At 50.7% G+C, this 15,621-nt stretch overlaps 7 protein-coding genes across 7 annotated transcripts; 5 read left to right on the forward strand and 2 right to left on the reverse strand.

Moving 5' to 3' along the window:
- Window positions 1-799: 799 nt before the first annotated feature.
- On the forward strand, window positions 800-1,526 carry PC9H_000492 (uncharacterized protein; the record flags this gene model as incomplete). The annotated part of the gene is made up of 3 exons (XM_036770147.1): window positions 800-821; window positions 872-1,288; window positions 1,336-1,526. 3 exons carry the CDS (start codon window positions 800-802, stop codon window positions 1,524-1,526), a joined length of 630 nt encoding a protein of 209 aa, XP_036635992.1.
- Window positions 1,527-1,894: 368 nt separating this feature from the next.
- On the forward strand, window positions 1,895-3,119 carry PC9H_000493 (uncharacterized protein; the record flags this gene model as incomplete). The annotated part of the gene is made up of 2 exons (XM_036770148.1): window positions 1,895-2,551; window positions 2,610-3,119. The coding sequence occupies 2 exons, from the start codon at window positions 1,895-1,897 to the stop codon at window positions 3,117-3,119; spliced, it is 1,167 nt and encodes a 388-aa protein (XP_036635993.1).
- A 293-nt stretch (window positions 3,120-3,412) lies between these two features.
- Window positions 3,413-5,072, forward strand: PC9H_000494 (uncharacterized protein; the record flags this gene model as incomplete). The annotated part of the gene is made up of 8 exons (XM_036770149.1): window positions 3,413-3,580; window positions 3,636-3,699; window positions 3,758-4,095; window positions 4,150-4,326; window positions 4,382-4,729; window positions 4,785-4,898; window positions 4,933-4,955; window positions 5,015-5,072. 8 exons carry the CDS (start codon window positions 3,413-3,415, stop codon window positions 5,070-5,072), a joined length of 1,290 nt encoding a protein of 429 aa, XP_036635994.1.
- A 70-nt stretch (window positions 5,073-5,142) lies between these two features.
- On the reverse strand, window positions 5,143-6,155 carry PC9H_000495 (uncharacterized protein; the record flags this gene model as incomplete). Its single annotated transcript, XM_036770150.1, has 7 exons — window positions 5,143-5,249; window positions 5,321-5,331; window positions 5,393-5,444; window positions 5,523-5,603; window positions 5,658-5,787; window positions 5,876-6,050; window positions 6,106-6,155. 7 exons carry the CDS (start codon window positions 6,153-6,155, stop codon window positions 5,143-5,145), a joined length of 606 nt encoding a protein of 201 aa, XP_036635995.1.
- A 186-nt stretch (window positions 6,156-6,341) lies between these two features.
- PC9H_000496 (uncharacterized protein) lies at window positions 6,342-8,440 on the reverse strand (the record flags this gene model as incomplete). Its single annotated transcript, XM_036770151.1, has 3 exons — window positions 6,342-7,294; window positions 7,351-7,585; window positions 7,637-8,440. 3 exons carry the CDS (start codon window positions 8,438-8,440, stop codon window positions 6,342-6,344), a joined length of 1,992 nt encoding a protein of 663 aa, XP_036635996.1.
- Window positions 8,441-8,596: 156 nt separating this feature from the next.
- SPT5_1 (transcription elongation factor spt5) lies at window positions 8,597-12,421 on the forward strand (the record flags this gene model as incomplete). The annotated part of the gene is made up of 10 exons (XM_036770152.1): window positions 8,597-8,794; window positions 8,845-8,947; window positions 9,001-9,248; window positions 9,301-10,308; window positions 10,362-10,459; window positions 10,512-10,701; window positions 10,751-11,136; window positions 11,216-11,690; window positions 11,740-11,947; window positions 12,003-12,421. 10 exons carry the CDS (start codon window positions 8,597-8,599, stop codon window positions 12,419-12,421), a joined length of 3,333 nt encoding a protein of 1,110 aa, XP_036635997.1.
- An 811-nt stretch (window positions 12,422-13,232) lies between these two features.
- PC9H_000498 (uncharacterized protein) lies at window positions 13,233-15,464 on the forward strand (the record flags this gene model as incomplete). Its single annotated transcript, XM_036770153.1, has 9 exons — window positions 13,233-13,347; window positions 13,400-13,481; window positions 13,541-13,704; window positions 13,760-13,866; window positions 13,916-14,303; window positions 14,362-14,774; window positions 14,835-14,907; window positions 14,965-15,314; window positions 15,378-15,464. 9 exons carry the CDS (start codon window positions 13,233-13,235, stop codon window positions 15,462-15,464), a joined length of 1,779 nt encoding a protein of 592 aa, XP_036635998.1.
- Between the last annotated feature and the right edge of the window lie 157 nt (window positions 15,465-15,621).

Genomic DNA, 15,621 nt, shown 5'->3' on the forward strand with positions numbered 1-15,621 from the left:
AGCTAAATACTCGTATTACTTTGTAGATCGCTCGGCTTCATGCTTTGTATCGTAGTTGTGATCATTGTATTCATCTTCCTCTGGTTCCGTGTTATGCTTAGCGCCTGATCGGACAATTACTACGGCCACGACGACCACGAACGACCTCCACGTTCACTCGTCTTTCGTAGCTCGGACACAGGTCTTGGACGGGGTCCGTTGGCACGGGGTCATGCAAAATTTGGTATACAGCCAGTCATATGCATGATTGAGGTATCGATGCAGTGATGTCCGCCAAGCACTAGCCCTACTACTAGGCCCTCACTGTTGCCATCTGTTGAACATTGGCAATGTTGTATGCAGCGCACTGGCAGCCTGTGCTCGGTTGCTGCGCTTCAACTTGTTTTATATACGCCCCGGGCACGCATGCTACACTATAATTATTTGGCGAGACTGGGATCAGCTCTTACTTCCGCCAGATTCTCGCTGCGTATCATTCGAGGACCCCTGGACCATGCCTCATTAACTGTAGGCCGCCGCTTTAATGGCATTCAACATGCTGAAGGTGGTACGAAGCCATGACAAAAGGGCGATGTTCTTGAACAATCTCAATTAGTTAACTCAGGCTCGTGAAGCCGGCAACAGTTTCTTGAGAACAAAGACAAGTGTCGTGAGGTGGAATTGACCTTGTTTCAACTTTGAGGCGAATACAAAGGCACAGAGGCTCACCGCAGAGTCCATAGTATAAAGACTCTACTGTCGCTCCTGGCAAATTACCAGTGAAAGCGTCCGAATACTCACTGCTATTTCCCGCGCTATCATGTCTCCCAACCCTTTCAGACGTGCGTCGGACCTCACGGTTAAGTAATTGCTGAATTCTGACCATATGCAGGGTTCGCCGATAGACGGAAAAGCTCGAAACGCCAAACTTCCTCGCCACCCGCACAAGCCATAGAGCCCGTCCCTCCTCCACAAATACAAGAGCCACAGGCAGCGGCGCAGCCAAGCCCCCTGCTCCAGCAGCCAGAAGCAGCGGAGCCGCCTCCTTCTCCGCCAACTCTCCAGCAGGATGTCGTTGCAGTAAATCAGCACGAAACAGCCAATAACAACAATTCTGAGGGGACATTCAATCATGTGAATGGAAACCAGAACTACGATACTAGTACAGCCTACCAGGGAGACGTATACGAAGGGGACTACTTTGCATCGTCTATTCAAGGTGGCAACGTCGGGGGGCGCGGCAACACGAACGCAATCTTCAATGGTGGGAGCTCGTTTGATCTACCTCGGCGAGGTAGCGGTACTGCCAGTGCGTGGTATGCAATAAACTCGTTTGGCTCATGGTACTCACCGTAGGGTCAGAGATACGAGGCCTGGAGGCCAAAGCAGAGTACTTCCAATCGGAAATCGATCGACTGATGGATGAAATGGGCCTGAGCGAGGAGGAGAAGCTGGAACGCAAAATAACGGAGCTACAAATAACATATCGAACCTTGCAGCGGGAAGCTGCTTCACCTCGATCGGGGCCAGGGCAAGATGACTATTAGTGCTCCTCGAGGATGCTACGGCTTTGGCTAGACTTGGTTTCGTTTCCACTTTATACATGGTCTGACACTTTATCTGTTCTTTAATATTTATGTCTTGTTAATGTGCTGAACGGCCCTAAGAATGTTGATTTGCTCGGGAAAATATGAATGAGGAGCTAGGAGTCACCCCTGTTGATAGAGGTGACCGTGGGAAGTCGTGAGTCTGACCGACGCTCATCTCCTCAACCGGGTTGGTCTGCGGCCTAGTTTTTGACCATCTGGTCTTGTGCATTTCGCCACGCTGGGCCACCGCCATGCTCTATAAACTGGACAAGACTCGCGCCGCATCTACCTGACCTAAATATCCGCTACTCAGCCTCTCCTCAGGCATGTACCACCACGGTAGTAACCAGGACGGAGAACCTTTCGTTATTTGGTCTACAGCTTGGGACACGTTACCCCGGTTTAACTCTGGCCATCGCCCCATCCAGGAATCGCCATCGCCACCGCCATTGATTGGCGATGACATTACCTCGGACGAAGGAACGGAGACTGACCGGGTTTCGGACACTGCGCTCGACAATGGTCAATATGTTATTTACGAAACTTGCGGGGTGGCAATCCACGACGAGGCGTGTCCTGGCGTTAGTGCTTCTACTGGGGATGTCTTTCCGCACATATCCCAAGGCGGCTTGAACGATAAATCACGGCCTGATGACGACCTCTCGTTTCAAGCACTGCTGGACCAGGACCGTGTTCTACGGGATTTGACTTGGCTGGCTGCTGCTCGCTGGGACGAATTTGAAAGGCCTCTGACTCACATGATCAACCGCTGGCTCGCTTTACCCCCGAAGACACTTGCGAAAGTTCTGTTCTACCACGCAACTCGAAATTCGTCTTATGCCGCTCCTCTCACCACCCTGATTCTCCTGATCTGTAAATACGGCGCGGTCCGGCATGGAGTAACCTATGCGCGAGACGTGAGAGCTGCTATTGAAATCGTTACCGTTGAGGCAGTGGAAGATTATTGGCTGAACGGGAACAGAGTATGTCTTGTTTATTCTTGTTCCCCCTTCCAACCTAGTTGACTGTGACTCCTCGCAGTTAACGTCCGTTGTCTACTTTCACATGGGTCTCCATCTGCAGCGATACTCGGTTAACATCTCTGCGTTCTTGGGAGCAGTTCTCGGCGGTGGCATCGTGCCCATGCAGCTCTTGTTCCCCGTGGTACATAACATTCTTCCCAGCCAACCCAGGTCCTCCATGGCAGCAAATGATGCAGAGCGCGCAGAGGCCATTTACACGCTGTTATCTTACGTAGTCAGAAGGCTTTGCGTCAAGGAGAAGAAAAGTGGATGCGGCAACGAACGAATTTTGGAAAACCGCAAGTCGTTAAAGCGTGTGTCAGCATATCTACTTCAAGAACTAGGCTACTCCGCGAGGGGTCTGTCTTCGACCTCCGACCACCTGAACGAAAAGACTCGTAGTCGGTATTTTGCAAGTCTTTCTGCTGTTTTCATCATTTCCGGTATTTCTAATCAGTGTCGCAGGATATTCTTTACATTCTTCGCGACGCTCACTCCCGAGATCCATCGGTCACTTTCTCTGGCCTGAAGGAAGTTTGCTATTTTGGCTCAGACTTCTCAGCTACAGCTATAAATCGGACTTGAAGTCCATGGGCGCGATACCCCTCTCACTCTAGTTTTGGACTATTTCCCTTTGTTGTGCGCGTTTCACCTTATTTTCTGCTATCTTATTCATGTAGAGATTATGATCATTTGTAGTCGTTCCGACATATGATACTAATTGCATTCCTTCCATAAGTTTATGGTCATGACATGCCTTACTCATCAAGCAATGTTTGATGATCATGCACATGTCTCCTGGTGGACATCTAGAGCGAGGATATGGCACATCTACCCCTAGAACTATTCCCGGTCATCTTCCAGAATATCCTAAAGCCAAGCCAACTAGCAACCTGTTGTCTCATCAGCAAGGCCGCTTCTGCGTTCGCGGTTCCGTTACTTTATGATCGCATATTGATCTATGCATGGCACAAAGGAGCGAAAATAAGGGTGAGCCATTTGATCTATATAGTTTATAGATCATTGTTGATGGGGAACGAATCAGGTGGTTCAGGTGTTCAACACCCTCGCGAAACGCCCGAATCTGGCTCGATATGTCCATTCACTGGGTCTGTACAGCGCTGCCTTCTAATTCTCCCCGAGGGTCCCTAATAATCCGTTGATCAGAACTACGAGATTTCCCAAAGGGACCCGAGATCAGCGTATACGGTGTAGCTGTATTTCTTCGTGCCTTGGACAACTGCATCAACCTTCAGCGATGCATCTGGACTCGGGATGGTTCGTTAAACAACGAAATACTCAAGAGTCTGTCCGCCCTCCCGCAGCTTCGGTCTCTAACGATCAACGGTCATAGTGCGCGATTTTACGATGCTAGGTGCTTACTGAACATCCGTGGTTTGTGCGACATATGCGTGATCATGCCGAGCGCGGAGGTGGTGCGAGTTCTTGTGGAATGGACGGAACTCAACGCGAGCACTCTTCGAGGTCTGGAGATTATATGCAAGGTGAGTCCTGTTGATTTCGTAAAGCAGCGATGGAGCTTACCCTCAATCATTCAGACCTCGCCCCTGATCACCGATGAACACCTTGGTTTCATTGCTTCTAGCTGCATCAACTTGGAAAGGTTGCGTTTGGTCGGTTGCTCCAAGGTCTCGCACGATGGGGTGTCAAGCTTTCTGCCTTCCAATCGTATTCCGATGGTCGAACTTGCCTTAGAGGGGCTTTCTCCGAACTTCGTATGTCGTCTCTTCTACACGGTGTCCGCGAGGTATTCACACATACATTCCCCAGAAATGGGTAGACCTTAGCCTCAAATCCTCCAACAACTTGACTCGCATGCGATCGATAACGTTGTCAATGGGCGGAGAAGCTGAGTCCGACTTCGGGGAATGGGTAGATTCCGTCGCTACATTGCTGCACGACGCTCCGCTCGAGGAAATGCAGATTTATTCCACTGGTCCACGGCTTGGTAACTCAACCGACAACGAGCTTTGGTCGCGGCTGATTACCCCACACGCCGCTCGTCTCACACGTTTCTCCGTGCACAGGATGCTCCTCCTGCCGAATACCATCGAGGATATCTGTAGAAGATGCAGTCGGCTTGAGCAGCTATTTATAGCGGTCCCGTATGCTATCTTCGTTCGTTGATTGATTGTCATTTGTGGTGACTATTCGAGGCTCATGATACTGATAGGATTCCCTGGGGCCTCTCTTGGCATCTGCTAAAAGTTTGGGAACGTTGCACCTGAACTTCCCCCAGACGTTTGGTGATCCACCACTTGTGCCCCTAGACAAGGCTGCAGCTTTGGTGCGTCAGTGCAGTAGCACCTTGACGCAGTTAGGATGCAACACTAGAGTATGGCAGGTAAGATCTGGGCTTCTTATGCTATGTGCGCGTTATCTAACTACGTGTGTGCAATCTAGGTTGTTAGACATGTACGCACGGACGATCAAGGCAATTCGTATGTCGAACGCTCTCTAGGTAGATACGAGAAACCAGATATTCCGGAACAGTTTCTTGTTGTACATACATGATAATAGAGGTGCACTACTCAAAATGGGGTCGAAAGAGGGAATATCATTGGGCTACGGACTTCTTCGCGTTTTGCTATACCACACAATAGCTCTACGAGCGTGAACGCGAAGGGGAATGCCGTTCCTAGTAGGATTGGTACCAAATGTCAGTCTCGCCGTCCTGCAAGTGGAAGAATGTGAGATAGATCCACTGACCTGGTCCACGGCTAACATATGAGATCAACCCATTAGGCTTTACCTCCACCCATGACGTTCAGTAAGACGCACCTCGTCACCAACTTCCCTGAAATCACGACGGAATCCTCAGAGTAGTCGAAATCTGAGCATTGATGACAATCAGCGTCCATCGGGGCTCGTCTACGAAGCCTGAGGCCTCAACGCCAACGTCAACACCTACCTTTCTCAAGCTGCGTCCTCACAGATGGATGAGAGGTTAGTCGTTGTTTTGGGAGCCCCGAAGTCGACGCTGCTAGACTACCTGTAGATCCCTCGAATTATCAACACTCATCAAGCGTACTACGGGATTGAGTACCTGCACATATCATACCCACGAATTTGTCGTGGTCGAGGTAGTCTCTGACAAGTTCTTGTACCACCGACGATTGGGAAAGCGTTTCGGCTCCTTTAGCTCCCCCTGGGATCACCAGCAGGTCGAAATGATCCTATAGTAGATTCAAAGCAATTGCAGCCGATTAGGTCGATGTTGAATGTAGGCCCGAGTTCACCCCGGATGATACATGCAATACGTACAGGTCCGCATTTGTGTTTCTCTAGGTAGGTATCTGGCTGAATATTGATACCTCGGGAACCTTTGCAGAAGGGAGGGCTGACTGCGTGGGGCTCAGAACCATCGGTATCGGGTGCAGGGACAAATGCAGAAGTGCAGGAGATTCCAGCGCGGACGAAAGTATCATAGGGGATCGTGCTGCATTGGTTGCAATCGTGAATGTGAAAGGCATTCTTCTTAGTGAAAGACGTACAATTCCATCTCCTCGGTCCCATCTGCCATCAAAATCAGTGCTGAGGGCATTTTGGTTCTGTTTAAGGAGGGGGTTACGGCCAAATGATTGCTGCCTCTTGTCGTGAATCTCAGGGGCCCCTGAATGACTTACTAGAATTCAACGTGAAAGCACTAGATACATCTGGGTGTAATACGATCCTCACGATAAATAGATAGCACAGAAATAACGGAGGAACGAGATAGATAACTAGCTGATTATCCCCTAAGCGAAATCCCGACCCCAACCAAGAAGCCGACGCCGACGCCCAAGACTCCCACTACACCCACAACCCACCTGCGGCTGCGAAGCGTAGATAAAAACGGCTTGGACTTGCTTTTCTTGCGGCGGGAATAAGGCGTGACCGCGGTGTCTAACTTTGTTTCATCTGCTGGAGGTGATTCTGAGGTAGCGAGAGCGGCCTTGTTTGCAGTCGAGGTCCAGGGAACCACGCGAATTATGCTGTTGCTGATTCTTCTGCTGAACGGCCCAAGAAGGGAGAGAGAGAACCACAATACCGAAGGAAGGTGAAGGGGATCGAAGTTCCCAGCAGTGAATGAGTGACTGCGAGTTGAATGGGGAAATGGCCGAGCGGTATGCTGTGCTGGAGTGTCAGGTTCCGGATATGACTCGGATTGTTGCTGAGACATGGAGCTGGAAGGCGCCGCGAGCCGCCTACGTGCAACTTGAATAGAAAGATCGCTCTCCCAAAACGACTTGCGATCCTCAAAAGTCGTCTCTTCAAGCTTCCTCTTCGCCGATTTGCCAGACTGGTGGCCTTTGACTGTGCCAACCAAGTCCCTTCCTTGACTCGGCGATGTAGACGACGAAGGGTTATTATTGTTCGAGGATGGCGTGATAAGTTTGCGTGATACAGGCACGCCGAAGTGCCCCACTATTCGGTCTATTTCGTACCACCGAAGGAAGCGCTCGGCAGCCTCTCTTCGAAGTGATGGGAGCGTGTTGGAGCGAAGGATGGTACCAGGCTGAAGGTAATGCGGGGAAAAGACGTGGGTGTGAGTAGGATCACGCCTCCTCGTAAGAGTAGATTGCGGTATGGATGGATACAACATGGTAGCAGCAGCCGTAGACGGCAGCTTGATCACTGGCACATACGATGAGAGAGATTCAGTGATGATGTGCTCAGCTACAGCAACCCTTGGATCGAAAGCTGTATAGAGCATTGTTAGATAATCCCATAACGGGGAAACCACGAGGTGACTATACCTTGCCGTGCCCTTTGTCTAGGGCCCAAAAGTGCACTCCTCTCGTCTCCATGGTAAAGATCGTAGAGAAGTACAAGGCCGACACAGAGGGGCGAGCCTGATGCAGCGAGGAGATTGTGAACGAGGGACGAAGTATAGGGAGGCAGAGAGGGTGAAAGTACATCGGTCAGCTCGCGGAAGGGGTAGGCAAGGAATGATTGGAGTTCAGTAAGAGTGTTGGTGAGTGTCGAACGTATCTGAATAGCTGTTAGAGGTGGAACAATTCATGCAGCAAAAGCGAAGCGTACGAGTTGCTCTGAGCTTTCATACTCGGAATCGTAGGATAAAGAATGCGGATGTGGGAGTCGAATAGTAACTTCGATGATCTCAATATTACGCGATGGTTCGTATTTCTCTAGACCATATGCGTCCTGGTGTTCAATCCAGTCCGTCGAAGCTCTCAGGATACGCCACGAGGCTGGATCAGAATTCAATGGTTCATCACTTCGGGACTGTTGTGGGTGGAAGGGTTCCCAGCCGCCGACGTCCACGATGTCCTCGTTGTTCTCCACTAACAAGCGACCTATGTCCAGCCCAGGGTCTGCGCTATGACCAAGCAAGTCATTATCGGTGTCTGACAGCTTCATCACAAGAACCCTAACATCCCCCAGCGATTGCCCATAGGCCGTCGGGCGACGCAGAGCCGCTGGAAGGCTCAAAGAAGGAATGATTAAGTGTCGTGTGGATTGGCTCTGAGGGTCCGTATCTGAATGATGGTCCTGTTGAGGTCTCGTGTGTACTGCATGGCCCTGAACGTGAGGAAGTGAATCAAGAGAGTGAGGTTCTGACGGCAGAGGCGGTGTTGCTGCGGCCGAGCTAAAGAAGAATGACGAGGAGACCGATGGGAGTGAGGAGACCGACCCCGGGTCAGTGAGCGACGGACTATCAGGCGGCGAGGGAGGATCGTCCAAAACAGGCGAAGGCGGGCGGTGTGGATGCCGCGTCAGCGGCGGCGAAGGCGTGCGCTCGTGCTCGTTGCTGAGGTCGGCGGTGGAGGGAATGATGAACACGGTGGACGACGAGGACGCTGGGTTCGACAATGAGTCCTCCATGTCGTGGTTCAAGTACAAGTGTCGAAATCCCGCGCTTCTGGTGGCGTATCGCATCCTTTATCTGATTAGATTGCAACCCTTTGTTTGTTCGTGCTATTGCGGGCAACTCGCAAGTGTTCATAGTCCCGACAGCTATACTCTTTCCTTGCTCACAACATGTCTGATTTCGACAACGACTTCCCGGCCGAGGGGGATGACTCCATGATGGATGAGGCAGGTGGCTCCTACGAAGCCGCACCAGGTCACCCGCCAAAAGCCCGACGCGCAGATTATGATGACGAGGAGGAGGAGGAAGAGGAGGAGGAAGAAGAGGAAGAGGAGGAAGAGTCTGGTCGTGGAAGGAAGCGTGCAAAGGTGCTTGAAACCTTCCGAATCTTCCCGAGCTAGTATTCATTTATGAACAGCATCGTCACAAGCGGTCCTTCGCCAATGAATTCCTCGACATTGAAGCCGAGGTCACGGACGAAGAGGAAGAAGACGAGGAAGATGATGACTTCGGTGGTCCTGGTAAAGTTCCCCCCACATTCGCCTGCCGTGCACTATCTCATATTCACGCGCAGATGGTTTCATTGAGGCGCCTCAGGAAGGAGATGAAGATGACTTGCAGCACCGCTCGCGCAATGCTCTGCTAGACAGGAAACGTGATCAGGACTTCGACGACGGCGACTTGGAAAGGATTGCTGAAGACCTGAGCAAGCGGTACTCTAACAACCGAGCCATCCGATACTCAGGCGATATGAATGACATTCCCCAACGGCTATTGATGCCTTCAGTGAACGATGCCAACTTGTGGCAAGTCAGAGTCAAGGTGTGTGTCTCAATCCCGTCGTTGGCATACCCTCGGCTTAATATTTGCATAGCCTGGCAAAGAGCGGGACATAGTGCTGTCGCTGCTACGCAAATCCATCGACTTGGAATATACCGCCAACCCACTGAACATTCTCTCAGCATTCCAACGCGATTCATTACCTGGCATGATCTATGTCGAAGCGCGTAGTGCGCAGCAGGTCAACAAAGCTTGCACCGGTCTGGTCGGTGTTTATCCCAGTCGAGGAATACATCTTGTTCCCATTGAAGAAATGGCCAGCCTGCTCCAAATAAAAAAGCAGGACTTGACTGTGACACCAGGAAGCTGGGTACGAATCAAGCGGGGCAAATACCAGGGTGATTTGGCTCAGGTGATGGATATCACCGAAAATGGAGAGGATGTTGGTTTGAAATTCATACCGCGCATCGACCTCAACCCCCGAGATGAAAGCAGCCTTGATGGTCGCAAACGAAAAAAGCCTGGCATCGTGGGCGCTCCTAATATGCGGCCCCCTCAGCGTTTCTTCAACTACGAAGAGGTTATCAAGGTCTACACCCGCAAAGCCGTTGCCAAGCGTAACCAGGTCTATGTGTTTCAAAACGAGACGTACAAGGACGGCTTCTTGGAGAAAGATTTCAAGCTGAGCGCACTCAGTTTGGATGATGTCAATCCCACTCTGGACGAGATCACTCGATTCACAAGGGGTCAAGATGGAACGGAGAACGAGAGCAATGTCGACTTATCCATCATTGCTGAAGCTTCGCGGAAGGCAGCTATTGCCGTGCTGCAACCAGGTGATCATGTCGAAGTGTTCGAAGGTGAACAGGCTGGTATGCACGGTGTTGTCGAGGAAGTTTCGCAAGATGTCGTAACGATATCCGCCGTCGGTGTCGACATTGATGGTCAACGCATTGATCTCCCTGCTCGTAGCGTGCGGAAACGGTTCAAACCTGGTGACCATGTCAAGGTCATGACGGGAAAAAACGCGGACGAGACAGGTTTGGTTGTTTCGGTTACAGAGAATGTTGTCACTTTCTTGTCCGATTTGTCTCTGCAAGAGGTTCGTTTTCCTTCTCGAAAGAGTACCTGTTGCCATAATTGACAGTCCCTTAGGTATCGGTATTTTCCAAAGATCTTCGAGAGGCTGCCGAAGTTGGTTCAGGCACGAATATTGTTGGTGATTACGAGCTACACGACTTGGTACAACTAGAGTGAGCTTATCTATTCCCGGCCTTCTTTTTTCAGGTCTGACGCTTTACGTAGTCAGCAAACAGTCGGTGTCATATTCAAGACTGAAAGAGATTCTTTCCGTGTTGTGGATCAGAACGGTCAAGTTCGCTTGGTCCAACCACATCAAATTTCCATGCGCCGTGATTCTGGCCGTTCGTTTGCAATTGACTCCCAAGGTCACGAGTTGCGTATAAACGACAACGTCAAAGAAGTCGACGGAGAGGTATGATTAATTTCTGCAATATGTTGTCTCGCAACTAAAAGGTGATTAGGGCCGCAAAGGACGCGTTCTGCACATTCACCAATCCCAATTCGCTTTCTTGCATAACCGAGAAATCAACGAAAACGGAGGTGTATTTGTAGCTCGGTGTCGTTCTTTGGCTTCTGTTGCGCCGAAGGGGAATTTGATCAAGCCGGGCACCGATCTCTCAAAAATGAACCCCGCGATGGCCGTGCCTGCTGGTGGTATGGTGGGCTCCGGAAGTATGGGTCGCGGGCCTCGAGATCGCTCCGTTGGCTCGCTGGTAGTCGTAGTCAAAGGTGTATACAAGGGCTACGCAGGGACCATCAAAGGTACTAATGGAAACGTCGCCCGCGTCGAGCTTCAAACGGGTAATAAAGTCATTACCATTGACAAGGAGAAGTTGAAGCGTCGAAAGTGAGCAAACAGTTAGCATTGCTAATTTTTCTGACCGTACGTGTAGTCCGGACGGTTCACTTGTTGACCTAGATGAGAGGCGACCGCCGCAAAATGGCTTTGGTGGTGGGGGAGGAGGGGGCGGAGGAGGGGGCGGTGGCTATGGCAGGATGGCTCCGCCGTCTTTGACGTCTCGGACGCCGAACCCCTACGCATCTGGTGGAGGTAGGACACCTGCCTGGGGTACTTCATCAGGTCGCACACCTAATCCCTATGCATCTGGTGATGGGAAAACACCTGCATGGAATGCTTCGTCTCGCACGCCCAATCCCTACGCAGACGGAGGGAAGACTCCAGCATGGAATGCATCCTCGCGAACCCCTAATCCTCACGCTCAGGACGGCGGGCGTACCCCAGCTTGGAATGCCAATAGCGGTAGAACGCCAAATCCATATGCATCTGCCTCTGGTTCCGGTAGCACCCACGGGAGCTCGGGTGGATGGGATTCTGGCGGCTGGGGTAGCAACGGTGGCGCTTCTCCTGTTCGAACGAATTGGGATTCTGGCGATTGGGGGGTAAGCAACGATGTTCTGCCGTTATGATTGGAAACTGACTTCCGTGCAGTCTACTCCAATGGGCGCACCGACACCAGCAACAGCACCCACTCCTGGCCCCGGACATGGTTATGGTGGATCAGCCCCGACACCGGGAGCTGGATATAGCGGCGCAACGCCCTTGTCGGCACCAACACCGTTTGCCTACAATGCTATGACCAATCTAACATCGGCACCTACTCCTGCTCCGTCTGGTATGCACGATGATGTTGATATTGGTATGCGGTTCTCACTATTTATGATTCATGCCATCTAATTTCTTCGTGCCTTTAGGTGAAGAATGGCTGCTCGAGATACCGGACCAATACCAGACAAGAGTCAACGTGAAGGTCAAGGGCACGACGATGGGCGAACGATTCTACGACGGTTCACTTGAGGACCTCGAGGGCATTGTTACGCAGGTCATGCGTTCCTCCGACCTAACACAAACGGCGTCCGTCCACTTCAAGTCGAGGCCAAGTGGTATTCCTTCCATTGTCAACATCCCCATCAAATATTTGACTCCGGTACATCCAACGCGCATTTCAGAACACGTATACTGCTTCGATGGTCCGCAGAAAGGGAAGGTTGTTGTCGTTCGTGCTGCTCCAGAGAATACGACAACGGTGGTATCATCCGTCGACCTCATTGGAGGCTTCTTCGAAATCGATACTGATATGCTTGTCGTATTGACCCCCGTCGACGACCCATAGTCCACCATGTAGTTTTGCCCTTCATCTATCTATCTCTCATTATCACGAACTCATTTTGCTTTCGAAACTTATTTCGTCGTGTTACGGCTGGCCGCAGACAGTGGACCGATCAATGGGGCTTTCAAACTTCTGTGAGTGCTCAGAGATACATATAGTAAGAACCCTCAATTAAAATTACCATCAGTCCGCTGCATGTGTTCTTGATCCCTAGGTCTCTGAACCATATCGTAATCTAACTGATCATACAGAATTCCGCCCAAGACTCGGTGAATCTCATCCCCCATCCATCTTCGTGGACGTAACAATCAGATGTTCCGCCGGTCATACGCCCGACACTTTGCGTATCAGATGATTAGTTGATGATGGACAAAGCCCGGTCCCGATGACCCCTTCCCCGTGCCGCCTCAGAAGAAGGCAGAAGTAATATCATCCAGCTCTCAGATGATCACTTATAAAAAGATCTATCATGACCAACATATGATGCTGACATTCGCCTCTATCCCAGAATGCTAGGTTCCCGCTCGATAAACTGCTTTTCCATAAGAGTATGTGTTCTGGGGCCGACATCGTCATACATACAAGGAGCCAGAGGAAACCAACAATCCCCTTGTACCTTGTACGAGAGCTACTCATGCGAAGCCTTGACGCGTGCCTGGCGTTCTACGGAGCACATGGAGCCCCGGTATCCCTTCGGATGGAGTTCGCAGAACTAATCTATGTTTACAGAACTTCCTTCCAGCTCAACGTTCGGCGAAATCAGCCTACATGAAAGCCAAACTTTGGAAGACGATTTCTTCCGCGGCATCGTATAATGCTACTCTCAATTTCAAGTCTCCTCGCGTTGTTGCTCCCTACAGTCCTCGGGGCCATATACGAAAGCGCTTCAGAGCTACCAAGCCATAACTTTGATTTCATCGTAGTTGGAGGTAAGCGTAACCCCTTGCGTGTATCAACCTGCCAGTTAATGCCAAGTTGTAGGGGGGACAGCAGGAAATGTCATTGCCAACCGCCTAACTGAGAATCCGCGCTTTTCCGTTCTGGTCCTGGAGGCAGGCCCGTCGTACGTTGGAACATTAGCTCTCATAGTGACGTGGCTCTGACTTTCTTGGTAATCTGTAGGAATATAGGTGCACTGAACTCTGATGTGCCGGGCTTGGAGACCAATAACCTTCCATTACCTAACCCGCATAACTGGAACTTCAGTACTGTACCGCAAGCAGGCTTAAATGGCCACACAGTGAACTACATCAGGGGGTTTATCCTTGGAGGGTCGAGTGCAGTTAGTAAGTACTCTATCACCTATGCTCGAATGATTACAATACTGATACATCTCTGCAGATGCAATGTACTACACCAGAGGTCCTGCAGACGACTTCGACAAATACGCGAATCTTACGGGCGACCAAGGCTGGTCATGGAATAGCCTTCAGACATATATCCAAAAGGTTGAGCTTTCAATGACTTTCCTACCTTGTATTACTAACTTCTTGACAGAACGAACGGTGGCTCGAGCCCACGGACCCTCTGACAGCCAAAGACCGGTTCGACTCGCGCTTTCACAGTTCCACTGGAATGAACTTCGTCAGCCTGAACAAATTTGTCCATACCACTGACAGCCGCATGATTCAAACTACGAAAGACTTTCCCGAGGATTTCCCATTTAACTTGGACTATAATTCGGGTAATCCTCTCGGTGTCGGGTGGCTGCAGGCTACGATTGGGAACGGGGTGCGAAGTAGCTCAGCGACTTCTTATCTAGCTCCAGAGTATACGGCGAGGAAGAATTTGCATGTCCTTGTCCATGCTCATGTCATCCGGATTCGCGAGGGGATTAGTAGGTCCAAGAGATTTAGTACCGTTGAGTTTATGTCACAGTCAGGTGGTGCGTACTTCCCCGGATTTGACAACTCGCGCGGTGTAGACTGAGTGAGGGCTCCCAGATGGACCGACCGTTAGAGTCACTGCATCAAAAGAGATCGTTCTGTCTGCTGGGGCGTTCGGGACACCACAACTTCTCATGCTCTCTGGTATTGGTGACACACAGGAACTCCGAGCACTTGGCATAGACACCGTGCACCACCTCCCAAGCGTAGGCAAGAACATGTCAGACCACCCGAAGCTAGGTAGTTTATGGTCCGTCAACTCGACATTGACCGACGAAGAATTCTTCCGCAATGAAACATTGTTCCAAGAAGTCTATGAACAATGGAATCGCAGTCGTTCCGGATTACTTGCTGATGCAGGCGCAACCCATCTGGGATTCTTCCGGCTACCGAGCAATTCATCCATATTCTCTTCAGTCGAAGATCCAGCATCAGGTCCAACTGCTCCCCATACCGAGATGGTGTTCATGGTAATTGCAACTCTTGTGTATCATTGTTTCTGTGTCTGATGTTGCTTTGACACCCCATAGGATGGAGTTCGCCCACCATTAGCTTCGGGGAACTTTTTCAGTATCGGGACTGCCGTCGTCTCACCGACTAGCCGTACGTCCTGTCGACTCTTGTTGTTGCTGTACCTAAAAATACTCTCCAATGCTACAGGAGGCTGGCTGAGACTCAAATCAGCCAACCCATTCGATCCTCCGCTCATCAACCCCGCGTTTCTAGACACTGAATTCGACGTCTTCGCCATGCGCTCCGCAGTGAAATTGGCGAAGCGAATCCTGGCGTCCCCGGCTTGGGCTGGGTGGATTATTGGGCCTGCTGGTGCTCTGGCCGACGCAAATACAGACGAAGAACTTGATGAGTACGCAAGGAATAACACTGGAACGACGTGCCACGCTGTCGGTACTGCGGCTATGTCTGCAGTTGATGCTTCGTTTGGTGTTGTAAACCCTGATCTACGGGTCAAAGGAGTCGATGGGCTTCGTATCGTTGATGCCTCCATCTTCGTGAGTCTATTCCGCTACGCTTTGCCTTAAGCATATCACTGATGCAAATGGCCCAATGTCTAGCCATTTGTCCCCGGAGCACATACTCAAGCCCCCACATATATAATAGCAGAGCGGGCGGCTGATATGATCAAAGAAATTTGGGCATGAACAAGACGCACCCGTGGGGGATATCATATGCATGGTTTCTTTCGCGTTCAAGTATATATGAAAAACTTGTAATCAAGTCGATATTTACCACCAGCATGAAATTTTGTCTAAGCCAAATACCGATTCAACCTTCGTATATTGTCTAATAAAGAGGACA

Source organism: Pleurotus ostreatus (assembly GCF_014466165.1).
Source record: "Pleurotus ostreatus strain PC9 chromosome Unknown scaffold_1, whole genome shotgun sequence".
In the NCBI taxonomy this organism is placed as follows: Eukaryota; Fungi; Basidiomycota; class Agaricomycetes; order Agaricales; family Pleurotaceae; genus Pleurotus; species Pleurotus ostreatus.